Genomic DNA, 25,342 nt, shown 5'->3' on the forward strand with positions numbered 1-25,342 from the left:
AAATCCTAAAAATACCCAGAGATATACAAGAAAACACAGAAAGGCAATTTAGGGAGCTCAGAAAACAACTCGATGAACACAAAGAGTATATCTCCAAGGAAATTGAAACTATAAAAACAAATCAAACAGAGATGAAAAACTCAATTCACGAGCTGAAAAATGAGGTAACAAGCTTAGCTAATAGAACAGGCCAGATAGAAGAGAGGATTAGTGAAATAGAAGACAAGCAACTTGAGGCACAACAGAGAGAAAAAGAAAGAGACTCAAAAATTTAAAAAAATGAGATAGCCCTACAGGAATTATCTGACTCCATCAAAAAGAATAACATAAGAATAATAGGTATATCAGAGGGAGAAGAGAGAGAAAATGGAATCGAGAACATACTGAAATAATAGATGAGAACTTACCAAGCCTGTAGAAAGAACTGAAGCCTCGAATTCTAGAAGCAAACAGAACTCCAAGTTTTCTTAACCCCAACAAACCTACATCAAGGCACATCATAATGAAATTGGCACAAACTGCAAAGAAAAATTCTCAAGGCAGCCAGGGAAAAGAAGAATACAACATATAAAGGAAGGCCCATTAGATTATCATCTGATTTCTCAACAGAAACTCTACAAGCTAGAAGAGAGTGGACCCTAATATTTCAAGTCTTGAAAGAGAGGAACTTTCAGCCACGAATACTATACCCATCAAAGCTATCCTTCAAATATAAAGGAGAAATAAAAAGATTCACAGATACAGAAAAGATGAGGGAATTTATCACCAGAAAACCCCCACTCCAGGAAATACTGAAGGGGGTTCTCCAATCAGATACAAAGAACAACAACAACAACAAAAAAAAAACAAAGCCACAAGTAAAAGCTCCAAGAAGAACACAATAAAACCAAATTTAAACTGTGACAAGAAAAAGAAAGGGGGGGAGAGGCTGGAGATTAACAGTAGCAAAGGACGATGGAGTGCAAAAGTACTCACAAGATAGTGCACTACAATGAACAGGGTAGGAACCCTTGTCATTACTTAATGATAACCACAATTGAAAAAACCACCACAGAAGCACATGATTTAAAAAAGATAACAACAGAGGAAAGATGTATGGAACACAACCAAATAAAAACAAAAGATAGAAAAATGAAAGAGAAGGATCAAACAAGACACAAAACTAACAGAAAGCAATCTATAAAATGGCAATAGGGAACTCACAAGTGTCAATAATTACACTAAATGTAAACGAATTAAACTCACCGATGAAAAGGCACAGAGTAGCAAAATGGATCAAAAAAGAAAATCCAACTGTATGCTGCCTACAAGAAACTAATTTAGGTAACAAGGATAAAAACAAATTCAAAGTGAAAGGCTGGAAAACAATACTCTAAGCAAATAACATCCAAAAAAAGCAGGTGTAGCAAAACTCATATCTGATAATGCTGACTACAAGACAACAAAATTACTCAGAGACAAAAATGGCCATTTCATAATGGCTAAGGGGACACTGAATCAGGAAGACATAACAATTCTTAATATATATGCACCAAACCAAGGAGCACCAAAATATATAAGACAACTACTTATTGACCTAAAAACAAAAACTGACAAAAATACAATCATACTTGGAGACCTCAATACACCACTGATGGCTCTAGATCGGTCATCCAAACAGAGAATCAACAAAGATATAGTGGCCTTAAACAAAACACTAGAGCACCTGAATATGCTAGATATCTACAGGACATTTCATCCCAAAGTGACTGAGTATACATTTTTCTCCAATGTACATGAATCATTCTCACGAATTGACCATATGTTGGGCCACAAAAACAACATCAGCAAATTCAGAAAAATCGAAGTTGTACCAAGCATATTTTCTGATCATAAAGGCTTGAAAGTAGAATTCAACTGCAAAGAGGAAAAAAATCCCACAAAAATGTGGAAACTAAACAACATACTTTTAAAGAATGAATGGGTCAAGGAAGAAATAAGTGGAGAGATCAAAAGATATATACAGACAAATGAAAATGACAATACGACATATCAGAATCTATGGGATGCAGCAAAAGCAGTGAAAAGAGGGAAGTTCATATCACTTCAGGCATATATGAACAAACAAGAGAGAGCCCAAGTGAACCACTTAACTTCACACCTTAAGAAACTAGAGAAAAAAGAACAAAGACAACCCAAAACCAGCCGAAGAAAAGAGATAATAAAAATCAGAGCAGAAATAAATGAAATAGAGAACAGAAAAATTATAGAAAAAATTAATAGAAAAAGAAGCTGGTTCTTTGAAAAGATCAACAAAATTGACAAACCCTTGGCAAGACTTACCAAGGAAAAAAGAGAAAGAACTCATATAAACAAAATCCAAAATGAAAGAGGAGAAATCACCACGGACATCATAGATATATAAAGAATTATTGTAGAATACTATGAAAAAATCTATGTCACTGAATTCAATAATCTAGAAGATATGAATAAATTCCTAGAACAATACAACATTCCTAGACTGAGTCAAGGAGAAGCAGAAAGCCTAAAGAGACCTATTAGTAGAGAAGAAATAGAAAAAACCATTATAAACCTCCCCAAAAATAAAAGTCCAGGCCCAGACGGCTATACCAGTGAATTTTATCAAACCTTCAAAGAAGAGTTGGTTCCTATTCTACTCAAAGTCTTCCAAAAAATTGAAGAAGAAGCAATACTTCCAAACACATTTTATGAGGCAAATATAACCCTTATACCAAAACCAGGCAAGAATGGCAGAAAAAAAGAAAACTACAGACCAATATCTCTAATGAATACAGATGCTAAAATACTAAACAAAATACTAGCAAATCGAATACAACAACATATTAAAAAAATAATATATCATGATCAAGTGGGATTCATCCCAGAATCTCAAGGATGGTTCAACATACGTAAAACGGTTAATGTAATACACCATATCAACAAAACAAAGAACAAGAACCACATGATCTTATCAATAGATACAGAAAAGGCTTTTGATAAAACACAACACAATTTTATGTTTAAGACTCTCAACAAAATGGGTATAGAAGGAAAATCTCAACATGATAAAGGCCATTTATGATAAACCATCAGCTAACATCATACTAAATGGCACAAAACTGAAGGCTTTCCCCCTTAAATCAGGAACAAGACAGGGTTGTCCCCTCTCTCCACTCTTATTTAATGTGGTACTAGAGGTTCTAGCCAGAGCAATCAGACAAGACAAAGAAATAAAAGGCATCCATCTCGGAAAAGAAGAAATAAAGGTATCACTTTTTGCAGATGATATGATCCTATACATCAAAACCCCCAAATAATCCACAAAAAGAGTACTAGAAATAATAAGCCAATACAGTAAGGTCGCAGGATACAAAATTAACATACAGAAGTCAGTAGCCTGTCTATTGATATATGCCAACAATGAAACATTTGAGAATGAACTCAAAAGAATAATCCCCTTCACGATTGCAACAAAAAAAATAAAATACCTAGGAATAAACATAACAAAGAATGTAAAGGACTTATACAATGAAAACTATAAACCATTGTTAAGGGAAATTGAAAAAGATATTATGAGATGGAAGAATATTCCTTGTTCTTGGTTAGGTAGAATAAATATCATCAAGATGGCCATATTACCCAAAGCAATATATAAATTCAATGCAATTCCCATCAAAATTCCAATGACATTTTTTAAAGAAATGAAGCAAAAAATCATCAGATTTATATGGAACTATAAAGAGCCCCAAATAGCCAAAGCAATCCTAAAGATAAAGAATGAAGCTGGGGGCATTACAATATCTGACTTCAAACTATATTATAGGGCCACGACAATCAAAACAGCATGGTATTGGCAGAAAAATGGACACTCAGACCAATGGAACAGAATAGAAAGCCCAGAAATAAAACCACATATATATAGTCAAATAATTTTTGATAAAGGGGCCAAAAACACACAATGGAGAAAAGAAAGCCTCTTTAACAAATGGTGCTGGGAAAACTGGAAAGCCACATGCAAAAGAATGAAACTGGACTACAGTTTGTCCCCCTGTACTAAAATTAACTCAAAATGGATCAAAGATCTAAACATAAGACCTGAAACAATAAAGTACATAGAAGAAGACATAGGTACTAAACTCATGGACCTGGGCTTTAAAGAGCATTTTATGAATTTGACTCCAAGTGCAAGAGAAGCGAAGGCAAAAATTAATGAATGGGACTACATCAGACTAAGAAATTCTTGCTCAGCAAGAGAAACTGATAACAAGATAAACAGACAGCCAACTAAATGGGAAATGATATTTTTATTATAAACACCTGCTCAGATAAGGGCCTAATATCCAAAATATACAAAGAACTCATAAAACTCAACAACAAACAAACAAATAATCCAATAAAAAAAATGGGAAGAGGATATGAACAGACACTTCTCCCAGGAAGAAATACAAATGGCCAACAGATATATGAAAAGATGCTCATCTTCTTTAGTTATTAGAGAAATGCAAATCAAAACTGCAATGAGATACCACCTCACACCTGTTAGATTAGCTATTATTAACAAGACAGGTAATAGCAAATGTTGGAGAGGTTGTGGAGAAAAAGGAACCGTCATCCACTGTTGGTGGGAATGTAAAGTAGTACAACCATTATGGAAGAAAGTATGGTGGTTCCTGAAAAAAACTGAAAATAGAACTACCTTATGACCCAGCAATCCCTCTACTGGGTATATACCCCCAAAACTCAGAAACATTGATACGTAAAGACACATGCAGCCCCATGTTCATTGCAGCATTGTTCACAGTGGCCAGGACATGGAAACAACCAAAAAGCCCATCAATAGATGACTGGATAAAGAAAATGTGGCACATATACACTATGGAATACTACTCAGCCATAAGGAATGTTGACATCGGATCATTTATAGCAAAACGGTGGGATCTTGATAACATTATACGGAGTGAAATAAGTAAATCAGAAAAAACCAGGAACTGCATTATTCCATACGTAGATGGGACATAAAAGTGAGACCAAGAGACATTGATAAGAGTGTGGTGGTTACGGGGGGAGGGGGGAGAAGCGAGGGGAGGGGGGAGTGGGAGGGGCACAAAGAGAACTAGATAGAAGGTGACAGAGGCCAATCTGACTTTGAGTGATGGGTATGCAACATAATTGAATGACAAGATAACCTGGACATGTTATCTTTGAATATATGTATCCTGATTTACTGATGTCACCCCATTAAAAAAAATAATAAATAAATTATTAAAAAAAAAGAAAATTACACTAAGAAATAGTTATATTGTACTTAAATATCACTTACCTTAGGTTAAAATTAATCTTCATCATTCAAAACTAATAGTTATTTTGCAATGGCACCAAAATTGCTTGGCAGACAACACAGCAAGGCGTCGGGTAACAGTATAAGAGAAATGGGATGGGTTAGAAAAGCATTGTTGTTCCCAAGGTTGGATACTCACAGAAAAAGAAAATTCAATTAAGGTTGAGAAATAGTCTTTGACCAACCTTGTAGACACTAAAGCCTCAAACCAGGGCAAGAAAAAAAGTCAGAAATTAGGCAGAGGAGAATAATAACAACAGATGAGTTTGCTATTAAGTCATATTATTAGATTGCTCCTAAAAATAGGCAACAGAAACTGACTAGAGTGGGAGAAAAAAAACAAAACAGTGAATTCTTACAATCTAAATAAGGTTATAAACAATCTAATGATATTATGGAAGTGAGGCTATACCTAATTCTGTGATTCCATTAATAAAGCAGTTATAATTATGATGAGTATACTGCAATATGGCATCTTTACAATCCATCAAGATAGTTGAAAGATATTTCTTTTCTTTTCTTTTATTGAATTTTAGATATTTTGAACTTACTCATAGGTAAAAATCTCTGCTCAGTTCTAGAGGATGGTAGAAATTAAGAAATCTTCTGCCAGTTAAAATAAGTTAAGTCTATGAAATGAATTGATTCTGCCTTGTATCTGAGCTCCAATAACTGGGCTAGATTCCCTCCGGCTTGAAAATTAAGTCCCACTTTTTTCATTAGTTTTAATAACTATTTCCTGCTCTTGTCTCTCAAGCCTAACTCTTTTCTTCAATTACTTGCCTAAGACGGAACCTAGTGCTGAGGTCTAATCTTTTCTCATCAGACCAGCCTCTAATTCCTACGTCTCAGGGCTTGATCCCTTTTTTCTTATATTGCTGCTCTGCTAGCCTGGGACTTTTATTAACTACTAATCAGATTGGCTGAGCTGCCTACTTTATCCTTATAAATGTGTCTGGTCTTTGCACTGCTGGCATCTCTCTTTGACCCATTCCATTGTGCTAGAGCCATGCTGAAAATATCATGCCTTCTCTGCGATTTCCATCCTTCATAATACTTAGTTCTGACTTCACCCTGTGCTTACTAAATGATGATTAGCTAAATGAGGAACAGAACCATGATGCCAAGTTTTAATATTAAGTTACATATAATGGTAAACATTATAGTTTTAAATAAAGTGAGTGGTTGAAGCAACAACATAATTTTTATCCTTAAATATAAATGTTCAATTTTGGTTATATATGTGATAATGCAATAGTCTATCATAGAAGGTCATATTTTTGAAAGGGTGTTTTACCACTTTGTTCTCCCCATTTTATGATTTATTCTGCATTTTAACATTTTAGTATTTTTCTGCTCATTTATTTTTTTTGGCATTTTATTGAATGTTTTAATTTTCCTTATTCTTTAACGTTGATGTGATATTTTGTGTTATGTTTTCCTTTGTTCCTTTCTATTTCTATTTAAAACTCCAACATCATTTAGTCTAGGACAACAGATTCAAGAAATGAAAATATACATAAATAAATAAAACTGTACCAGTTTTCTGGTTGAAACCTTACAATATACACTTCAAAGGGTTGTGTCTCCATTACTAAGGGCATTAAATTAAATAAGAATAATCTTTACAGAATAGGAACTTTACCTGCAGAAGTTGGCTCCTCTTCATCCGATGCTACAGTGGGTGAGGGGGGGGTAAGGAGAGAGAGAGAAAGGGAGAGAGAGAGAGGGAGAAACAGAGATTGAGATTTCGTATTTCTAAACAATGACTATAAGCTTTTGTAATATTGTTTATACATTAGAAATCTGTCACTAGTTAATTAGATAATGACAGATTGAGTATTTACATTAAATTAAGATTTATATATTCATATTTCAAAATATGTACATATATATAAGTAAAGACCATTCAGATGTCCAAATTTGATTTTTCTTTCCTTTTGCTAATAAGAGGAACCTTAATTAGTTTGAAAGTAATTATTATAATTATTATAAATAATACCATTTCAAATATGTTATATATAACATAAAAACATTCCACCATCAATCACTTTGTGGGAATATTTTATTAGGGAAGAGGAATTAAGAGACATTGTTGATAGTCAAAATATTGTTCCCTGAGGTAGAAGTTACAAATAAAATACAAGTTATTAAGTCTTAGAGTGACTCAGAATCACACTGGATGTTAGTTAAGCACAAATATTCTAGTTCTCCCTGCCCCCCAGCACTTTCTCTCTCTCTCTCCCTCTCTCTCTCTCTCTCTCTGACACACACACACACACACACACACACACAAATTCACTCTCACGTGCATCACATATTTCAGGATTCAGTAGTGGTGATCTTGTGGCGAGACTACAGAATCCGCATTTTAAAGTTACCCAAAGTTGTTTTGACACAGGTGTTCCACAGCCCACACATGGATAAACAGGGATATTATGAAAAGAGAGGCCACAATATGAAAGTACAAGTTTATGTTAGACCTGTGGTTCTCAACCCGGAAACTATATTAGAATGCCAAACTCTGGGACTCACCTCACACCAAATAATCAGAATCTCTTTCAGTAGCACAACTTGTAGCCAGGATTAAGACATTGCTTACTGATATTAATATAAGGTAACATGAACTATAACCCAAAGTGTGAATCATTTTGATTCCTGTTTTTAAAGGGAGGATATTTTGAGAGCAGCAAAACTCTAAGGATAAGAACCTACGGCGGGGTGTATGTGGGGGATAGCACATGGTAATTACAACAGTGAAAAAAGAACTTATCTGAAGTAACTTCCCAATTTTTCCTAGAACACACCTCATCACCTTTACATTAATAGACTCTCAATGAGGAATTATTTTTTCTCTGTGCACAAGTATAGCTTACTCAGAATATTACTGCTGAAATGTATGACACAAGCCAGCAGTATTTCATTTGATTCATGGAGGGTGGGTTTTTTTTTTGTATTTTGTATTTTTCCAGAGTTAGAAGCAGGGAGGCAGACAGACAGACTCCCAGATGCATTGACCAGGATCCACCCGGCATACCCACCAGGGGGCGATGATCTTGCCCATCTGGGGCATCACTCTGTTGCAGCCGGAGGTATTCTAGTGCCTGAGGCAGAGGCCATGGAGCTATTCCCAGTGGCAGGGCCAACTTTGCTCCAATAGAGCCTTGGATGCTGGAGGGGAAGAGAGAGATAGAGAGAAAGGAGAGGGAGCAGGGTGGAGAAGCAGATGGTCACTTCTCCTGTGTGCCCTGACCAGGAATTGAACCCGGGACTCCTGCATGCCGGGCTGAAGCTCTACCGATGAGTCAACTGGCCAGGGCTGATTCATTGACTTTTAAAATAGAGGTTTATTCAGCTGAATTGCCTATAAAGGAGCTCTGTTCCCAGGTGATTCGTTGATCAAGGTGTCACTGTGCAACCAGGGAGCAGTTTCCACTCTTTCCATTAAGGTCCAGCTGCACAGAGTTCACTCTGACAGCTGACTTTGTGTCCTCACAGTGCTTTTCTCTCACACTATTTAGTTTATGTCCTTGGCACATAAAGAAGTAGGGAGAGAAAACACAGTTGGCATGGATAGTGTAGGGAACATAAATATTTAAAAAGCTGTAAGCTCCTTTATCATGTCCAAAATATATCGTTATATGTTCATAGAGGAAAAGTATAGCTTACAGGAATTCCCTTTTAGGAAAATACCATAGGGGTTGGTAGAAGTGCTGACTTCGATGGATCATTGTTAGTAAAAGTCTAGAGATTCAAAAGGGAAAATAAAAAAACCCACTTATGACTAGTTATTTTGTGTTTCTGAACTCAATTTATAAAGCAACTGATGAGATGAAAATTACTCTTATTTGATAGATGAAGACAGTGATGTTCAGAGTGACTGAGCAATTTGGCTAAGGTCAGTTGCATTTGAGCTCATGCCACTGTGATTTTTAAAAGACAAAACTCTTTCCATTATTCTTGCTGTCTTATAAAGTGCTGATTCCATATTCACTAAGAGAAAAACTGAAACAGGGAGAAGCTGTCACAGAACCAGGACTGGCTTACAGCTCTGATAACATCAGTCAAAATTAAGCATAAGGGGAGAAAAAACTGGTTGTAGAGGTTGGGAGAGGAAACCCTTTACAAACTCTAAAAAAAAGTTCTTCCACTGAAACTTCAGGTTCCCTACAGTCCAGGGATAGACATAGGCACCTGAGATCCTGACTAGGTCATTAAACAAAGTATCCTAAGTATGTGATGCTTGAGGAAGAAAGATTAAGTCTAAGATTTTATTTGTTAGTTATACAGTTATGAATAAGCAAGGAAATTTAGGAAAGGACAAACAAGCACTGAAATAAACATAATTTCAAATGTATAGGAGTTCTAGCAATTAAAAATGTCTTAAAACTGATAGATGAGTGAATTCCCAACTGCCCTCTTGATGTTCCGCTTATCTGTCAGACCTCACTCTTACTGGACTATCATCCCTGAGAGAGAGGAATTCCAAGAAGCTGGCAAGCCGCTCCAAGGAGGAGCATTCCAGAAAGCTGAAATTCTAAAACCATAAAAGAGAACATACCAGAACTTTTGACGCAGTACCCCCTCAGGCTCTCCCAAGCACTATATAATTCACCCCTAGTCTGTCACCAGCACTCTTCCCCCCTCCCCCAGAAGTGCTCGGCAGGGTTCCTTTCTTCCTTAAAATAAAGCCTGTTACTCTGGTGTTTTCAGACTCCCATGGATTCCAACATTTGGTGCCAAAACCCAGGACAGGGTACTAACTGCCTGGACAATCCCTCTTTGCCGTCCAAACATACAACCAGGAAAGCAATGGGCAGCAGCAGCTCATCCCAGGCTTACTCCCTGATTTTGTTTAGATGTGTAATTGTAGGTTGATTGGCCAGCAGTTTAACCCTGTCCTGAACCCCTGCTGAACCAGAAAGGTAAGGAGTTTCTCCCTTCCCCTTCCCTGGTTGGCCTCCAAATTTCTCTCTACAAACACTCCTTCCTGGTCAGACGGTTTTGACTTTGGACCCCATATCTATGGGTGGTCTTCCTCTACTCCTTTATGGACTTCTACGAAAGTCCAGGAGCGCCTAGCCAGGCCCTTCTCCTACATCCGGGATCTCAGCCTTGGGGTGACGACCTCCTGTCTGAGACTCTCTTTCTACGGAGATTTTCTCCTCTCAGAACTGTGACTGAAGGCGGGGACACCCCCTTCTCTCACCAGTCTCCTCTCAGTCCAAACCGTCCAGACAGACTCCCCTCGGAACATGGGCTCCTCCCAATCTCAGGCCTCAGAGACTATTCCTCTACTCCTTCGGGACTTCTCCTTCGGGACTCATTCTACTCTCTGAGGTTCACAGTTTGGGAGGTTTCTACTCCGAGCGGCCTGCTTCTATGGATATCCTGGAAAGTCTAAGCACCTAGCCAGGTTGCTTTCCACTACCATTACAATATCCTAAGAGATCCTGACAATTTCTGCCACCAGATGGGGAGGGCATCAGAAATTCCTTACGTGCAAGCCTTTCTTTTCACTTTGCTCCTGTCCTTAATTTCTGTGCCACCTGTTCTACATGCAGGTCATTTTTGGCCAAAGAAATCTCACCTAAAACCTCCACTCTTTTTTTTTAAAATAATTTTATTTTTTTAATGGGATGACATCAATAAAACCTCCACTCTTAATCCTTCCTTCTCCATGGACTCCCAACTCTCTCTCCCTCCTGCCTGACCCATAGGGACACTGCTCTCTTGGGACCCCTCTCTGTACCCTATGCACAGCATGCAATCTCAAAACTAGTAGTCTCTTACAATATGTAAATAACCTACTCCTCTGCAGCCCCCCCTGCCTGCCTCAAGGAGACACACCACCACCTTTCTTAACTTCCTCACCATGAAGGGGTATTGTCTCTTCTCTGCTAAGGCTCAACTTCATTCTCAGTCCATAGTTTATCTAGGCATCGCCTTAACCCCCACCACCTGAGGTCTCGCCCTAGATCGAACTCAGACCCTCCACAGTCTCCAAACACCTAAAATCGTAGATCAATCTAATAGGCTTCTTTAAACACTGAATTCCCAATTTTGCTCTCTTAGTCAAGCCCCTCAGTAAGATCTTCTGAGCATGGCTTTTAAGGTCTATAATGGCCAAGGAAGTAACAGAAAAGGCAAATAAGGCCCCAAAGTAGTCAGGAAATACCAGCTTTTGGCATATGCTCTTAAAGGCTCCAGTGCCCTAAAGGGCTTCATAGGATTCCATTAGGGCTCTGCTCCAGAGTGGAAAGAAAGGTCATTTGAACTGATGCCTTCCAGGCTTCCCGGCCTCATCAAGGGACATATCATTGCTGTGGTAAAGGGACACGAGAAGGTAAGCTTCCCCCTTGCTCCATGGAGAGAGGGTTCAGTCTCTTCTAGCCCTGCCCCAGCTACCTGTGACCTGACCTTGACCAGCATACTGGGAATTGCCACTGAAGGCCCAAGGACATCATTCACAAGCCTAAGGTATTTCTTCCAAGTAGCAGATAAACTAATCTCATTTCTTGTAAACACAAGGGCCATCTACTATGCCTTGCCTGAATATTTGAGTTTTATTTATCCCTCAAAGATTTCTACTGTGGGTATTGACAGTCTGATTTTGTTACTTTATTTAATGTATAGCATCTCCCTTATTCCTCTTGTCTCAATGTCCCATGCCTATTGTAGGCTGGGACCTGCTGCTAATTCCAGCTAGAAGCAGTGTTTACTAGGACTTAAACTCTAGCTGAAAATTGTAGAAATGTAACCACCCTTTCCCTAAGCACTTGCAGGATTTACAGGTTACTCAGAAAACTATTCAAAGACTGTTCAAGAGGCACTTCCAGCAGTACATCACCCAAGGACTGATTTTTACATGGACAGGTCCACACACCGTGATCCTGACAACTCCCACTGCTGCTAAGGGCGGTTCTTTCCTCCACTCTGACCATCTGGAGCTCAGAAACAGAGAAACAAACCCGACCCCTTGTCCTTCCATTCTCTATTCATCTCTCAACCTGCTTCACCCAATCAGGGGCTTTCTACTCATGTAGATACACCTATATGTATCTCCCTACTAACTGGACAGAAACCTATACCCTAATCTATCTCATCCCAAATATCAACCTAATCCCACCCCATAAGTCTCTTTCAACTCCTAGTACACTACCCATCAATCTAAGAACCAAACAAGCTATACAGGTAATTTCTCTTCTTTTGCTTTAGGAATTTCTGGTCTAGGGGCAGGGGGACTGACCACCTCCTTGTCTTATTCCTACTGTCTCTCTCTCTGAAGCCCAGTGAATTTGTAAACATAGAATTAGTGGTTTCACAAAACTGGGTGTCTTGACAATTGCCTTTCATTAGTCCACTCACTTTCTTATTTATTTTTCTAACTTTTGGACCCTTCCTCTTATGTTTGTTCACTAGTTTCTTACAGAACCACATGCAGACTTTCGCCAATCAGAAAATTAAAAAAAATCTACCTAACCCTACACACCAACCCTAAAACCTGCCCTCGTGAAACAGAAAAATCTGAAACTCAATATCAGCAAACCTCCTAAATCCTACCTTTCAACTCCTACAGGTTCCCTAACCCTAAAGCTCTCTGGTATCCCTGAAGAACTATGAGAATTAATAGCATTCACCTCTTAACACTTCTCAGTCTTTTTACCCTTCACATAGTAAGGGGACAGGATCACTGAGTCTTCTTGGCTGAAGAAGAGCCTACAAACAGACATGAAACATTTCTTTTAGCTTAAGCTAACTTCTCTCTCCAGGGCTGCCAGAAAAGAATATCTCTAACTTTACCATGGAAGAACTTTCACCCCCACTATACAACCCTCCTTATCTCTGCATTCCTGATCTCCAATTTTTTGCCTCTTTCTTTATCAAGTTCCTACAGGCCCGGATGAGAGAAATCTCTAGAATTACCTACAATCAAATGCTCCTACACTCTTATTCCCAATACCCCAAGGAGAACTTCACGAGGGAAATATCAAATAGGTAGGGATGACAGCAGGAAGAAGCCACCCCTCCATCGAAGAAGTTCTCTCCTGAATGTTCTCCAAACCCCCTTCCTTTTAACCACACATATTCAGTCCTTCTAAAACTTACACCAACAAGTTTCCTGTCTCTAAAAATCTCCACATGTCCTCCCACTTGAGAGGAACCAGACCAGCACATCTTATGAGGCTCATCCAGGAGACCATGTATCACCATGGCACCCTTTTCAAACAGCACTTGTAGCAAGCAACTAACAATTATTACCTCACAAATTTTTTTTTTTTACTTCCTCACTCAGGTTTTCGAAAACATCGCCTGGTTCAGACCTCATAACACGGAAATTGATGACCTCCTTAACTGGATGGGGGAGTTGGCTTGGCAAGGTTCCCTTCCTGAGTTCTCTTCAGAAGAAACAATAATTTTCCATTTTTTTCTCCTTGTCACCACTCACCATATATTATAAAATTAATAACTGCCTTTCTTTTATATGTAACCACAGAGTTGAGAAATGATAGATACATGAATTCCAAACAGCCCTTTTGATGTTTTGCTTATCTGTCAGACCTCACCCTTGCTGGACTATTGCCCCTGAGACAGAGGAATTCCAAGAAGCTGGCAAATCCCCCAAGAAGGAGCATTCCAGAAAGCTGAAATCCTAAAACCATAAAAGGGAACATACCAGAACTTTTGACTCAGTACCCCCTCAGGCTCTCCCAAGCACTACAGTGTGTCTGTAAATCATGATGCACTTTTGACTAGTCACAGAAAAGCAACAAAAGAGAAATGTGAAATCTGCACTAAATAAAAAGAAAACCCTCCCAGTTTCCATAGGATGATGTGGCAGCATGTACGCACGCGCAGATGATGACGTAACACCATGTATAAAGCGGAGCAGCCCACAGCCATGCCAGTCCAGATATGGACGGTACAGAGGAAAGTTCAGTGTATTCTGTAGCTTGCTAAATTCAAATCCGTGACCAAAGTGCAAGGTGAATATCGGCACGTTTATAACAAAGCACCATGACTTTACTTAAAACAGAGAATCACAGATGTTATTCACTCTGTTACACCAGATGTCCTTACCTGTGTGAGGCAAGAACTTCACTATTGTCTGGATGTGTGTAGGGCAACCAATGGAGCCCACATCGAACTGCACTGAATAGGTATGAAACTGGGAGAGTTTTCCTTTTATTTGGTGCAGATTTCACATTTCTATCATCTTTTGTTGCTTTACTGTGACCGGTCAAGAGTGCACCATGACTTTATGGACACACTGTGGATAATTCGCCCCAGTCTGTAACCAGTGCTCTTCTCCCCAGGAGAAGTGTCCGGCAGGGTTCCTTTCTTCCTTTCAATAAAGCCTGTTACTCCTATCTTTTCGGACTCCCATGGATTCCAACAAAAACCAAAGTCTCTGGGGCAAGTAGTGCACTAATCTACACTTGACCTGTAATACCTGAAAGCATCTTTGTTTCAAATTATCAATACTAGAGTCAGCAAGTGCACAAGTTGCATAGAATTCTATTTTTATGCAACATCTCCAAGGTGGTGGTTCTTCATAATACATAGATATCAGTAACCAATATTTATACCATTATAACACACATTTGTACCCACAAACTCACAAAAGCACACATATAAGGTAGCATTGGTATTAATTCACTGTTTCAGTTATCTCTGACAAAGATGGCTTTGTAGGCTAACAGTATTACCAAACAAAGCATTATGAACTGTTACCAGATGGCAGTTTGATCTCCATAAGTACATATAAGCCTCAAAATGGACATTAGCATTATCTCCTTTGCTGATAGTTAAGTGAACTATTCATCACAGAGGGAAGTCTCAAGTTACGCAAATGATTCTTTACTCTTTGTATATGCTTCTTAGAATTATTAAAATCAGCATATCAAATACATACATATGTCTGTGTCATATGCAAGTTCCTCTAATACTAGAGATTAAGAAATATACAAATGGGTCCTGCCCAGGAGGCTCGGTGGATAAAGCATCAACCTGGGCATGCTAGTGGTCGCAGGTTTGACCCCCAGTTAAGGCACATATGAGAAGCAATCAATGACTGCATATCTAAATGGAACAAAGAAGTGAAATAAGTTAATGCTTTTCTCTCTCTCTCCCTCCCTCCCCTGTCCTTTCTTTTTTTCTCTCCTTTTCTTTTCAATGAAAAAAAAGTACATGCCTCATGCAAAATAAAAATAAACAAACTAACAAATGATTTTGTATTGCTCTGTCTGGTCAAAATGCAGAAGGATGTATGGAAATTATGATGACAGAAAAAGAAGCATTAAAATATATACTTATATACAAAATTTAGCTAAGTGTGACCTTGTCATTGCCTATGAGGGAATAACCCTGGGTATTTATTAAAATGCCCCAGATCCACTAAATTTGAATTTGGGGTGTCAGTATGGGTTTCTGCTTTTCTACAAAGCTCAGCAAGAGACTGTTACGGACACTGCATTTTCAGAATTATAGCTTTACCCATTAAAATTTGTGCAAGTGGGAAAGAGCCATGGTCCCAGTTGTTGGAACTTCAGGAGTAAACTAGCTGGCCCTACGGAAACCTTTGCAATGTATACTGCATTTCTTTACCAGTTTTCAATGTTCTTTCTTTTATGTCTTCAGGTTTATTGAGTCTCTATCAATCCTTGGGGGAAGATGACTTCTCTTTTGAATTCAAGAGGAAGTTTGTATCTCTGAACTAAATAAATCTTTTTTCCCTTTCTTGACCACAGTTATTGTTCTAGATAGCTATAGCACCCATTTGGGGACAATAATGTGTAAGAACAGGTTTGTGTGTGTTTAAATGAGGAGAGGCTCTTGGAAAGAGGGCTCCTTATTCTTCTGAAAAAGTGTCTGTAAAGAACCCTCTTTCTTTCTCCTTTAGATATGGACAAGGAAGTTTGTGGCCAGAGGTAAACTGGCAGTCATCTTACAACCATGATGGAAATCACCTTTAGAAAGAAGCCAATCTGACTCAAAGGCAGTGGAAAATTAGGAAGCAATAACATTATTGATGATATTGTTGAGCCTTTGAATCATATTCTGTCTTAACTCTGAACCCTTGTTCTAAGAAAAAGTACTTCTTTATTGTTTATTTAGTTTTAGTAGAGTTTTTTCTTATTTGCCACTAAATAGCATTCTGCTACAACCTCCATTTAAAATCTATTAGAATGTATAAGGAATTAATACTGTCTCTGAGGCAGATGAGACCTGGAATACAGAGTCTTGGGCTGCAATCTCAGAGGGCAGCTGTGATTTTAAGTTCACTATAATATTTTTGGTACAATAAACCTATTTATCTGATTTTGAAGCTGGTCATTGTTTTTCTGGAGTCAGGCAGTGTACATGTTCATGAACTGGATTGTTGCTTGGAAGAAGTAGGAAAAGGCATCCTATAAACTTTCTTCAAGTTTATTTTAGTATAGGCCTTCTTTCCTTCCCCTTCCATCCTTCCTCCCTCCCTCACCCATTTGTTTCACAGGATCAACTGTCAAGTACAATAACTACCCAAACCCAATGGGTTGTATATTACCCTGATATACATATGATATTAAAAAGCACATACTTAATCATGGACAGGCTCTAGTTTCTTTATATGGTCTCAATAATGCTTATACCTCCCGGTTTTGTCTGTACTATCCTTGGTGTTTTAAGTAAACTTCAATAACTGAGAAATTCCATCCATTTACAATAATGCTATACCCAATACGGTTCACCTTCAAATAAGATATAATCATTATGAAATATATGATACATTTTTTAGCATTATTATCTATTTTATATATAGATGCTACTTAATTCATATTGACGGATGGATCATTTTGTTTGCTATATTATAAAACTAGTTAATTATGGCCTGACCAGGTGGTGGCACAGTGGATAGAGCATCGGACTGGGATGCAAAGGACCCAGGTTCGAGACCCCGAGGTCGCCAGCTTGAGCGCGGGCTCATCTGAGTAAAGCTCACCAGCTTGGACCCATGGTCTATGGCTTGAAGGGGTTACTCAGTCTGCTATAGCCCCACGGTCAAAGCACATATGAGAAAGCAATCAATGAACAACTAAGGTATCGCAACAAAAAACTGATGATTGATGCTTCTCATCTCTCTCCATTCCTGTCTGTCTGTCCCTATCTATCCCTCTCTCTCTGTCTCTGTAGAAACAACAACAAATAAACCCCCCCAAATTAGTTAATTATGTACCAAATGTGCTTTTTAAGTATAGAATTATGAATGTGACTCATTATTTCCATAAGCAAAGCAGCAAGAAATATGTAGTTCTGTATTCTGACAATATTTTAGAATATTTTTATTCAACTGCAGTGATGCAAAAATAATAATGATAATATTTATGTATGATTATTCATGCCTGCCCAGATGTTAAAAGCTACAAATGTCTGTGTGGGGGGAATTACTAAAGCAAAGAAGAGTAAATTATCATTTCAAATTTGTGAACTCAGTCATTTAAGTAGGTTGTAGAGTTGTCTCTGGAAGTATTCAATGAAGTATTTAGAGAGAAGTTTTGGATTATATACTCTATGTTTTATTGTTTGTTTCTTTGTTCAATTGTTTGTTCTTGGTCAATGGCCCAATGAAGACATGCCTCAGGTCTTAAAAGTTGCAATTGCCAACTTCTTCCTCCTGAAATCATGAAGAGGAGTATAAGTCTCTCTTGGCCAAAAACTTCAGACAGCATATTATGTGTTCAATTTTTCACTCTCTGAATTGCAGATTATTTGGGTCTCTGTGAGGAGCAGCAGACAATGTTACTTTCATAGAAAATGTTCTGAAGAACAGAAAGTCTTCTTTATTCTATAAGTTTTTATATGCATTTTGATTCCTGTGTTAAATTAGGAGGTGCCATATATTTGAGTACAGTTAATAACAAGCAATACATAAAATATAATTATGTACACATGTAGTTAGTATATAAGTATATTTAGTAGTCTCTCCGTTAGACTAAGAGTTTCCTAAGAGCAAGGATGTGCTGTTTTTGCTTACTATTATAGCTACAGTTTTTAGAATACTGCCTACATAACTGTAGGGATCAACAAATATTTGTTAAAAGAAAGAAAATACATATTCATTTAATGTAGTCCTCAGATTTTGGTAATAGCAACTTTTAATTCCTGTTACTCAGTAAAATTCAGCTGCTTCATTATATTACTATATTACTTTACTTACCAAGAAAAGCCTATATCTTCATTTAGGTTTAAGTTATACAAATCTATATATAATGATTATATATATAATAATTTATATAACTATACAAAGCCATATAAATCAGATTTTCTTTCTGGGCAGGAAAGGAAAGAAATAATGGTTAAAAAGACAATGGTTGCTTTAATGACCATTTGATCATCTCAAGAAAAAATAAACCTGTGATTTTAAACTAACTCAAAATCATCAAATGATAGTTTATTAATTAAATAGATTCATTAAAGTAGAACTGTAAAATGTACTTTCTAGGGTTAGTGGTTATATAGCTCACATGGATTTTACAACCTACTTATATTGTGAATCATGTTAATAGCAATTAGCAATGCCACTGTGATTTTCTCATTATAGAAAGTGGGAAAAATGGGGAAATAATAAAAAACAAATAGGTATTATAGTTTCATTTTTTGCCATTGAGTTAAAAAAATAAATAGTTTATCAAACTAAGCCAGTGTTGGGAAGCTGAGAAATAATAGGACTCAAGTAACTTACATTCATATCTCAGCCTGTATTAAAAAGACTCTGGGGACATGACTAGGTCACATTTGTCTACATAAAGGAAGTACTAAGAATATTTAAGCTAGGTGATTTGACATTACAAAGGCCTTATAATTCACATTTTTATGTAGCTATTCAATTGTTCTCAATACCTTTTGTTTATTCAATGTGCCTTCCCTCCCTATCCAAACTCATCCCATCCTTGTGGACAGAGTTTAAGTCTCAGCACCCCCAATTCCTCAGTATTTACTTTAGCATCCAGCTCTATATACAAGTCCCACTGAATTTTAAACTATAAAAAAGCCAATTTAAAGAAAACTGCACAACTATTTTCCGGTCTTGTTCCCAAACTGGACATTATCCATTTTATATTATTTCAAGGGAAATGAAAATGTATAGTGAATATAACTGGTATTGAGTAAATACTTTTGGAAAGTTATCCAGTTTTACAGACGAGAAAATGAAGTTCAGCAAATGAACTTAATGACTGTTTTTACATTATTGTGAGCCATGTAAAGTGAGAATTAGAAATTAATGTATACAAAAATAAATTCATAGATAATTAGAAAAAAAGAAACTTGTGAGACATAAAGCAGACAATAAGTTATATAAGTGATTGCTTAGATTTATCAATTTCAACAAAATTAATTTGTAATCTATTTGAAAATTTAATATAGGAAAGGGAATAATTCTGCAATGACGGTGTTGTTTAATGTGACTAGAGAAACCATGAGACTGAGGTACTTATCCACCACAAGTGAATTGCAGATGGTCAGAGCACCCATACTATTGTCCTTCACAGCATTTCTACAGAAGGATGCTGACGCCATCAGGCTGATGGGCTATGGATTTCTGTTTATTTATGTGAGAGACTGCTTATTCCAACTTCAATTTATTCCCATAAGTCTGAACAAATGAGCTAATCTAAAAGCAGATCTGCTAAAATAAAAAAAACAAAAATACTAGAAAGTATTGGGTAGATCAGCAATATTGACACAAATCTCAGTGACAGCATCCTCTTAAGGAAACCACAGAAAATATTGTCAGAAGAAATCTTGTGATTAAGGGTGTTGGCAGCAAAATCATTGTTACAATGGGTTAAGGTTTGCAATAGAAAATAAAAGTACTATTTAATAAATCATCTAAATAACAACTCAAAACTTACTTCAAACAGAATTTTGAAATAAAATTATTAAACATCAGACTACATGTAGGGTGGGGCAAATATAGGTTTATAGTTGTCAGTACAAGAAACAGTTTATTCTTGCATTATTATTGCACTATTTTCCATACAAACAATTGTGAACCTACTTTAGCCATATCCTGCATACATACATAGCATACAATTATTGACATTTATAATATAATAAAAATAAAAGGTGATTATATAACATATCATGTTTGATAACTTGCTTTTTTCTTTAATTTCTTGCACATTTTCCTATGTCAACATAATGCTACTAAAGAAAGTAGTGAAAAAATATTTTATGGAAATAACATAACATTTAATTCTCTACTGAGTGATATTTGGATAGACTCAGAGATTTCTTTCCTATAAATAATATTTCAAAGAATAATCATACTTCATTTGAATAGTGGTAGAAACACAAAACAAAACAAAACAAAACAAAATGGCCATATTATTTCATTAAATAAACGGGAGTCCATAACCCTAAACACAGTATTAAATATTTACTCTTTGTAAATAAGGTTTCTAAGTTATCTTTCTTTCTAGGCCATCAACCTATCTTTAGTAATAATTCTTCTTAAATATTTTGGGCTTATATTTCTGTCTTCCTCCTATCAAAGTTACACCCTGCAATAGTTATCAATAATGGAGATCAAGTAAAACTTCTAGTGTCTGAAGTCTAAATAGCACCAAAAACAAAGAAATTGCTGAGATCTGGGCTTGTGCAGATGCGGCCTTGGACTTACAGATTTCCCTGTCCATGACCCCTTACCCCACTATGGATGGACCTTTATTGGTCGAACACTGAATATATTTGTGCCTTTGGCAATTATTATCCACTATTCTTTTTTCAAGAAAAATGGTTATATTTTAATTTTTGTATAATGCATATAACTGGTGATGAGTTAATACTTTTGGAGAGCTATTTAATTTTACAAACAAGAAAATAAAGTCTCATATGTGAACTTAATATTGTTTTTACATTATTATGAGTAAAATTTAATTTTTTAAAAATATATGATGACAGAAATTTACCTTATTACAAAATATAATGCATGTATAATTATGTGTACAGAAGCAAGTATTTAATACGTTCAAGTTATTATAACATGACGTTTTTACTACTTTTGAAATTTGTGAAACCTTTTTCACTGCTTATATTCCAAAGATGAATTCAGAAATTTTATGATGGCTTTGAAATGATGTATTACCAAAATATAGATCCACACACTGGCTTAATTAAAGTATCTTTTGAAACTGAAGAGATGAAGGAAAACAAATACAGTGGGCAGGTCTGACTTGAGGGGAGCTGAGATATCTCTGATGGGTCTGTTTCTCTTTAGTCAGGGTTTTTTTTTGTTTGTTTGTTTTTTCATGTTTTTGAATTCATCCCAAGGACACTAACTCCAAGAGATAGATCACAGTCTCTTGTTGCCTATATGAACTCCACTAATCCAACATGTCACTTACTTAATTCAGCAATGAGTTAATGATTGCTATGGAGGATTTCTTTTACTATCTGTTAAAACAGAAGCTAAAATGAAATGCTTTCTTTTCAAAATTATTAGGACCTTCTTGAAGAGAAAAGAGTCAGTGTACCCACATTTAGGTGTTAATCAAATGACATTGACCATGTAATTTCCCTATCTGCAAAACATGTCTCCCAGGATTAAATTTCTCCTTAACTGGAATGTCTTTAAAGAAGTCAACTGATAAAAATGGGGACAAGTCTAAATTTAAAACAGTGAAATTGAATAAAGTTTCAGGGCTAGTCAAGGAGGGCTCAAGCACCATTCCTCTTATCTTTGAGGTTATTTTCATATTGTGAATGTACAATATTAACTTTTACTCTTCCAAAAAATAAAATGTTAAATCCAATCAAAACTTAAAGAACACTTAGTTCAACCTACAAACCAAAAATCTAAATATTGCTTCAAAACTTGTAGTGACAGAGAATCCATCACCTCAGGAAGAAACATGTCACATCACTCTCCCAGAGATAACCTCTGGAAAACAATGGGATAATGTGGTTCTTTCTTTGATATACCAGCCATTCAAATATTTGAAGACAGCGATCATATTTCCCATAATTCTCTTCTTAATTGAGATGAACATCTTCACATAATTTTATATATCACAGCATATACCCTTTGGTCATCAAATTTGTTAATCTTTTCTTGATAAATTTTGTCAAGTTCTTTTAATATAGCGACAAGAATGAGATCTTATAACAAAAATTAGTTCCCTAGATAAGCTCTAACTAATACAAGAAAACAATGGCATTATTACCTGCCTTCTTTAGGCTACTATATCACAACAATTCAGCATTGTATTATTAGCTACTAAAAGAATAAAGAATTAACTTCTTTCTCCTCGTTCCTCTAGTCCCACATTGTAGACCAATTCCTAGGACAATGAGGACTACTAAATCTTATCTCTCCTTCCTGTCTTAGGGAAAGAATGGGCTGGAATAAAAGGAGGGGCACAAAAAGAGACCACGTTTAAGGTGGGAGGAGTCAAAGGAGACTATGGTTGAATGCAAGCGATGTTAAAAATATTTCAGCAATAGGAAAAAATGCAAAATTTTGAAATCAAGCAAAGCCTTAGAGGTATTCTTCAAATTCTGCACTTTCTAGCAAAGGATATAGTTTGCATGTATTTCATATACAGTTGATTAAGACCATAAGCAGTAAAACCAAACTTCTGTCTTAACTGCAAAACTTTCTTTCCTGTCCAAGACTACATGTCCATTCAGGTGAATATAAATATTTTATGTTTTCTCATGGGAATTTCTACATGTCAACTGACATTTTTAGTCATAGAAAGGTATCCTAGAAACTCTATTTAAACCTTATAATTGTTTCTCCCAAAAATTAAATTCTAGTTAGAAATCCTAGATTAGAGATTAGCAATAATTTCAGTCAATAAACCACACTCAACCTCTTCTCAATCAATTAACCTATTAGATCAAGTCTTATTAAAAACAATCATGGAGAGACGTCACGGAAATGGCGCCGTGAGCAGCGCGTCCGACAGATCTCCCCTGAATCACAACAAATTTATCAACTAGAAACAGAAAAATTTATCCTCGGAGCATTCCGGAGTTCCACACAAACTGAAAGCGAAAGGACTGTTATCACTTGAATCTGAGAGACGAGGGTGTGGAGGAAGCTACCACAGCGACGTTCAATCAAGCCGCGAGGGAGTGCGCCTGTGGTGAGTCAGCCCACACTCAAGAGCCGCGAGCAGCCGCGGGCGCGCGCCCGGTATGAGCAGCCACCGGCGTGCCCGGTCCGGTTGCAGAGCGAGCACCGCCCACACTCAGGAGCCGCGAGCAGCCGGGGCGCATGCCCGGTCTGGTTGCAGAGCGAGCACCGCCCACACACCACACTCCGGAGCAGCGAGCAGCCGCAGGCGCGCGCCTGGTCCGGTTGCAGAGCGAGCACTGCTAACGTTCCCAGCAGCCCGCGCACTGCGAGTGAGAGTCGCCAGCCACCGGTGCCCCGAACACCCCATTCGCGCGCGTGCCCTGGGCATTCCACACGCCAAGAGCGCCTTACTGGCCCGCACACCCAGGGTGCCCCATTATCCTGCGCCTGGTGCGATTCAGCCGCCAGCGGCAGGGCGACCAGGGTGGTCTTCTACTTGGGAGATTCTCTCTGTGGGCGGGGCACCTCACCCAGCCATTCAAGCTAACAATCAAGCGTTGGGGGAGGGGCGCACGCAGGCAGCCTAAAATACCTCCGGGAGCACAGCTGCGACCCAATCACTGAAATTAGCTTAACCCATGAAATCTGCGCACCCTCGGTTCTAATTAATAAGATCTCTCTGAGTTCAGCGACCCAAGACAAGAGGCATGATATTTTTTAGTGCCTCTCGCTAAAGGGGCGGAGGCAACTTCTGATTGATAGAGCCTCCATATTCAGGGATAAACACTAACAAGAGGGACTTGGCAGATAATAAGATCTATACTACACTAGTCGCAAGCAGAGACTAGTGCCTCTTCTTCCCAGCCAAAACAGGCTACAAAGTGTGGAAAGCCTGGGTTGAGAGGTCCAACTGAATGCTAGGCGCTGAACAGTCACCTTGACAACAATTGACTCCCACCCCCGCCTGATTACACTGGAGGCCCTGACTGCCAGAGCCTTTCCCAAAGCCTTGCACTGAGTGGGGATAGAGTGGGGATTTCCCAGCTCTTTGAGCCTCTTACTCCCCAGGCACAAGCAGTTGCAGCCTTATAGCTGGATCACTAGGCTGCTAATTCAGGAAGGGGGGACTAGGAGAGAGAATCCAGGAAAGCAAACTCTCTCATCGTTGGACCCTGCAAATGCCAACAAGCCTTGACTACCAGCAAGACTAAAGCCAATTATATGACATTGCCATAGAATCCCATCAACTGCAAATCCCTACCTAAGTGTGACACAGGGGCAGAACCTGGGGTACAGAGTCACCGACCAGGAAGAGGGAGAGAAAAGAAAGAGGAAGAAGTTAACCTCTCAAAATCAAGAAAAATCCACAGACTTTACAACTTGTTCCACTAATTATTTTTTTGTTGTTGTTTGTTTCTTCTATCTTATTGCCTTTATTTCCTCCACCTCGGTCCTTCTATTCTCTGCCCATCTTATGCTTCCCTTTTCTTGAACTACACTACCCATAACTGTTACATTTTATTTCTCTTCTTCATCCTCACCCTCCTTTAAGGTTATACTCCAAAACACTTAACTCTCTCTCCTCTTTTGTTTTTTTTTTATTTTCTTTATTTTGTTTTTTTCTCTTCCTTTTTTATTTCTTCCTTCATTTTTCTCTTTTTCTTATTTTTTCCTTTCTATTCGTTTTTTCTTTTCTCGTTTTACTTTCCTCCCATTTAATCCTCAATCACGAACAAATTAGTTAATTTGGGACTCCAGGCTTTTTTTGGCTTTATTTTTTTTTTGCTTTTGTTTTTGTTTTTTTCTTGTTTGTTTATTTTTGTGGCATTTTGGGTCCTCCCAACCCAAGGTCTCCATTGTAATTAGTCTTCGCTCCACTTAATACAACAGATTTTTACTTATTATTTTTATTTTTTTCTTCTTTATTATTCTTT

At 37.5% G+C, this 25,342-nt stretch overlaps 1 protein-coding gene across 2 annotated transcripts in view; it reads right to left on the bottom strand.

Annotated features, from left to right (window-relative positions):
* Positions 1-25,342, bottom strand: part of EDIL3 (EGF like repeats and discoidin domains 3) — a 595,375-nt gene that overhangs the window by 399,312 nt on the left and 170,721 nt on the right. Inside the window, exon 3 of one of the 2 annotated variants that reach the window (XM_066273736.1) lies at positions 6,984-7,013. The exons of the other annotated variant lie outside the window; for it this stretch is intronic. Within the exon in view, the coding sequence (XP_066129833.1) occupies positions 6,984-7,013 (30 nt within the window). The remainder of the gene's footprint in view (positions 1-6,983; positions 7,014-25,342) is intronic. 2 annotated transcript variants of the gene reach the window in all.

Source organism: Saccopteryx bilineata, chromosome 4 (assembly GCF_036850765.1).
Source record: "Saccopteryx bilineata isolate mSacBil1 chromosome 4, mSacBil1_pri_phased_curated, whole genome shotgun sequence".
NCBI classification, from domain to species: Eukaryota; Metazoa; Chordata; class Mammalia; order Chiroptera; family Emballonuridae; genus Saccopteryx; species Saccopteryx bilineata.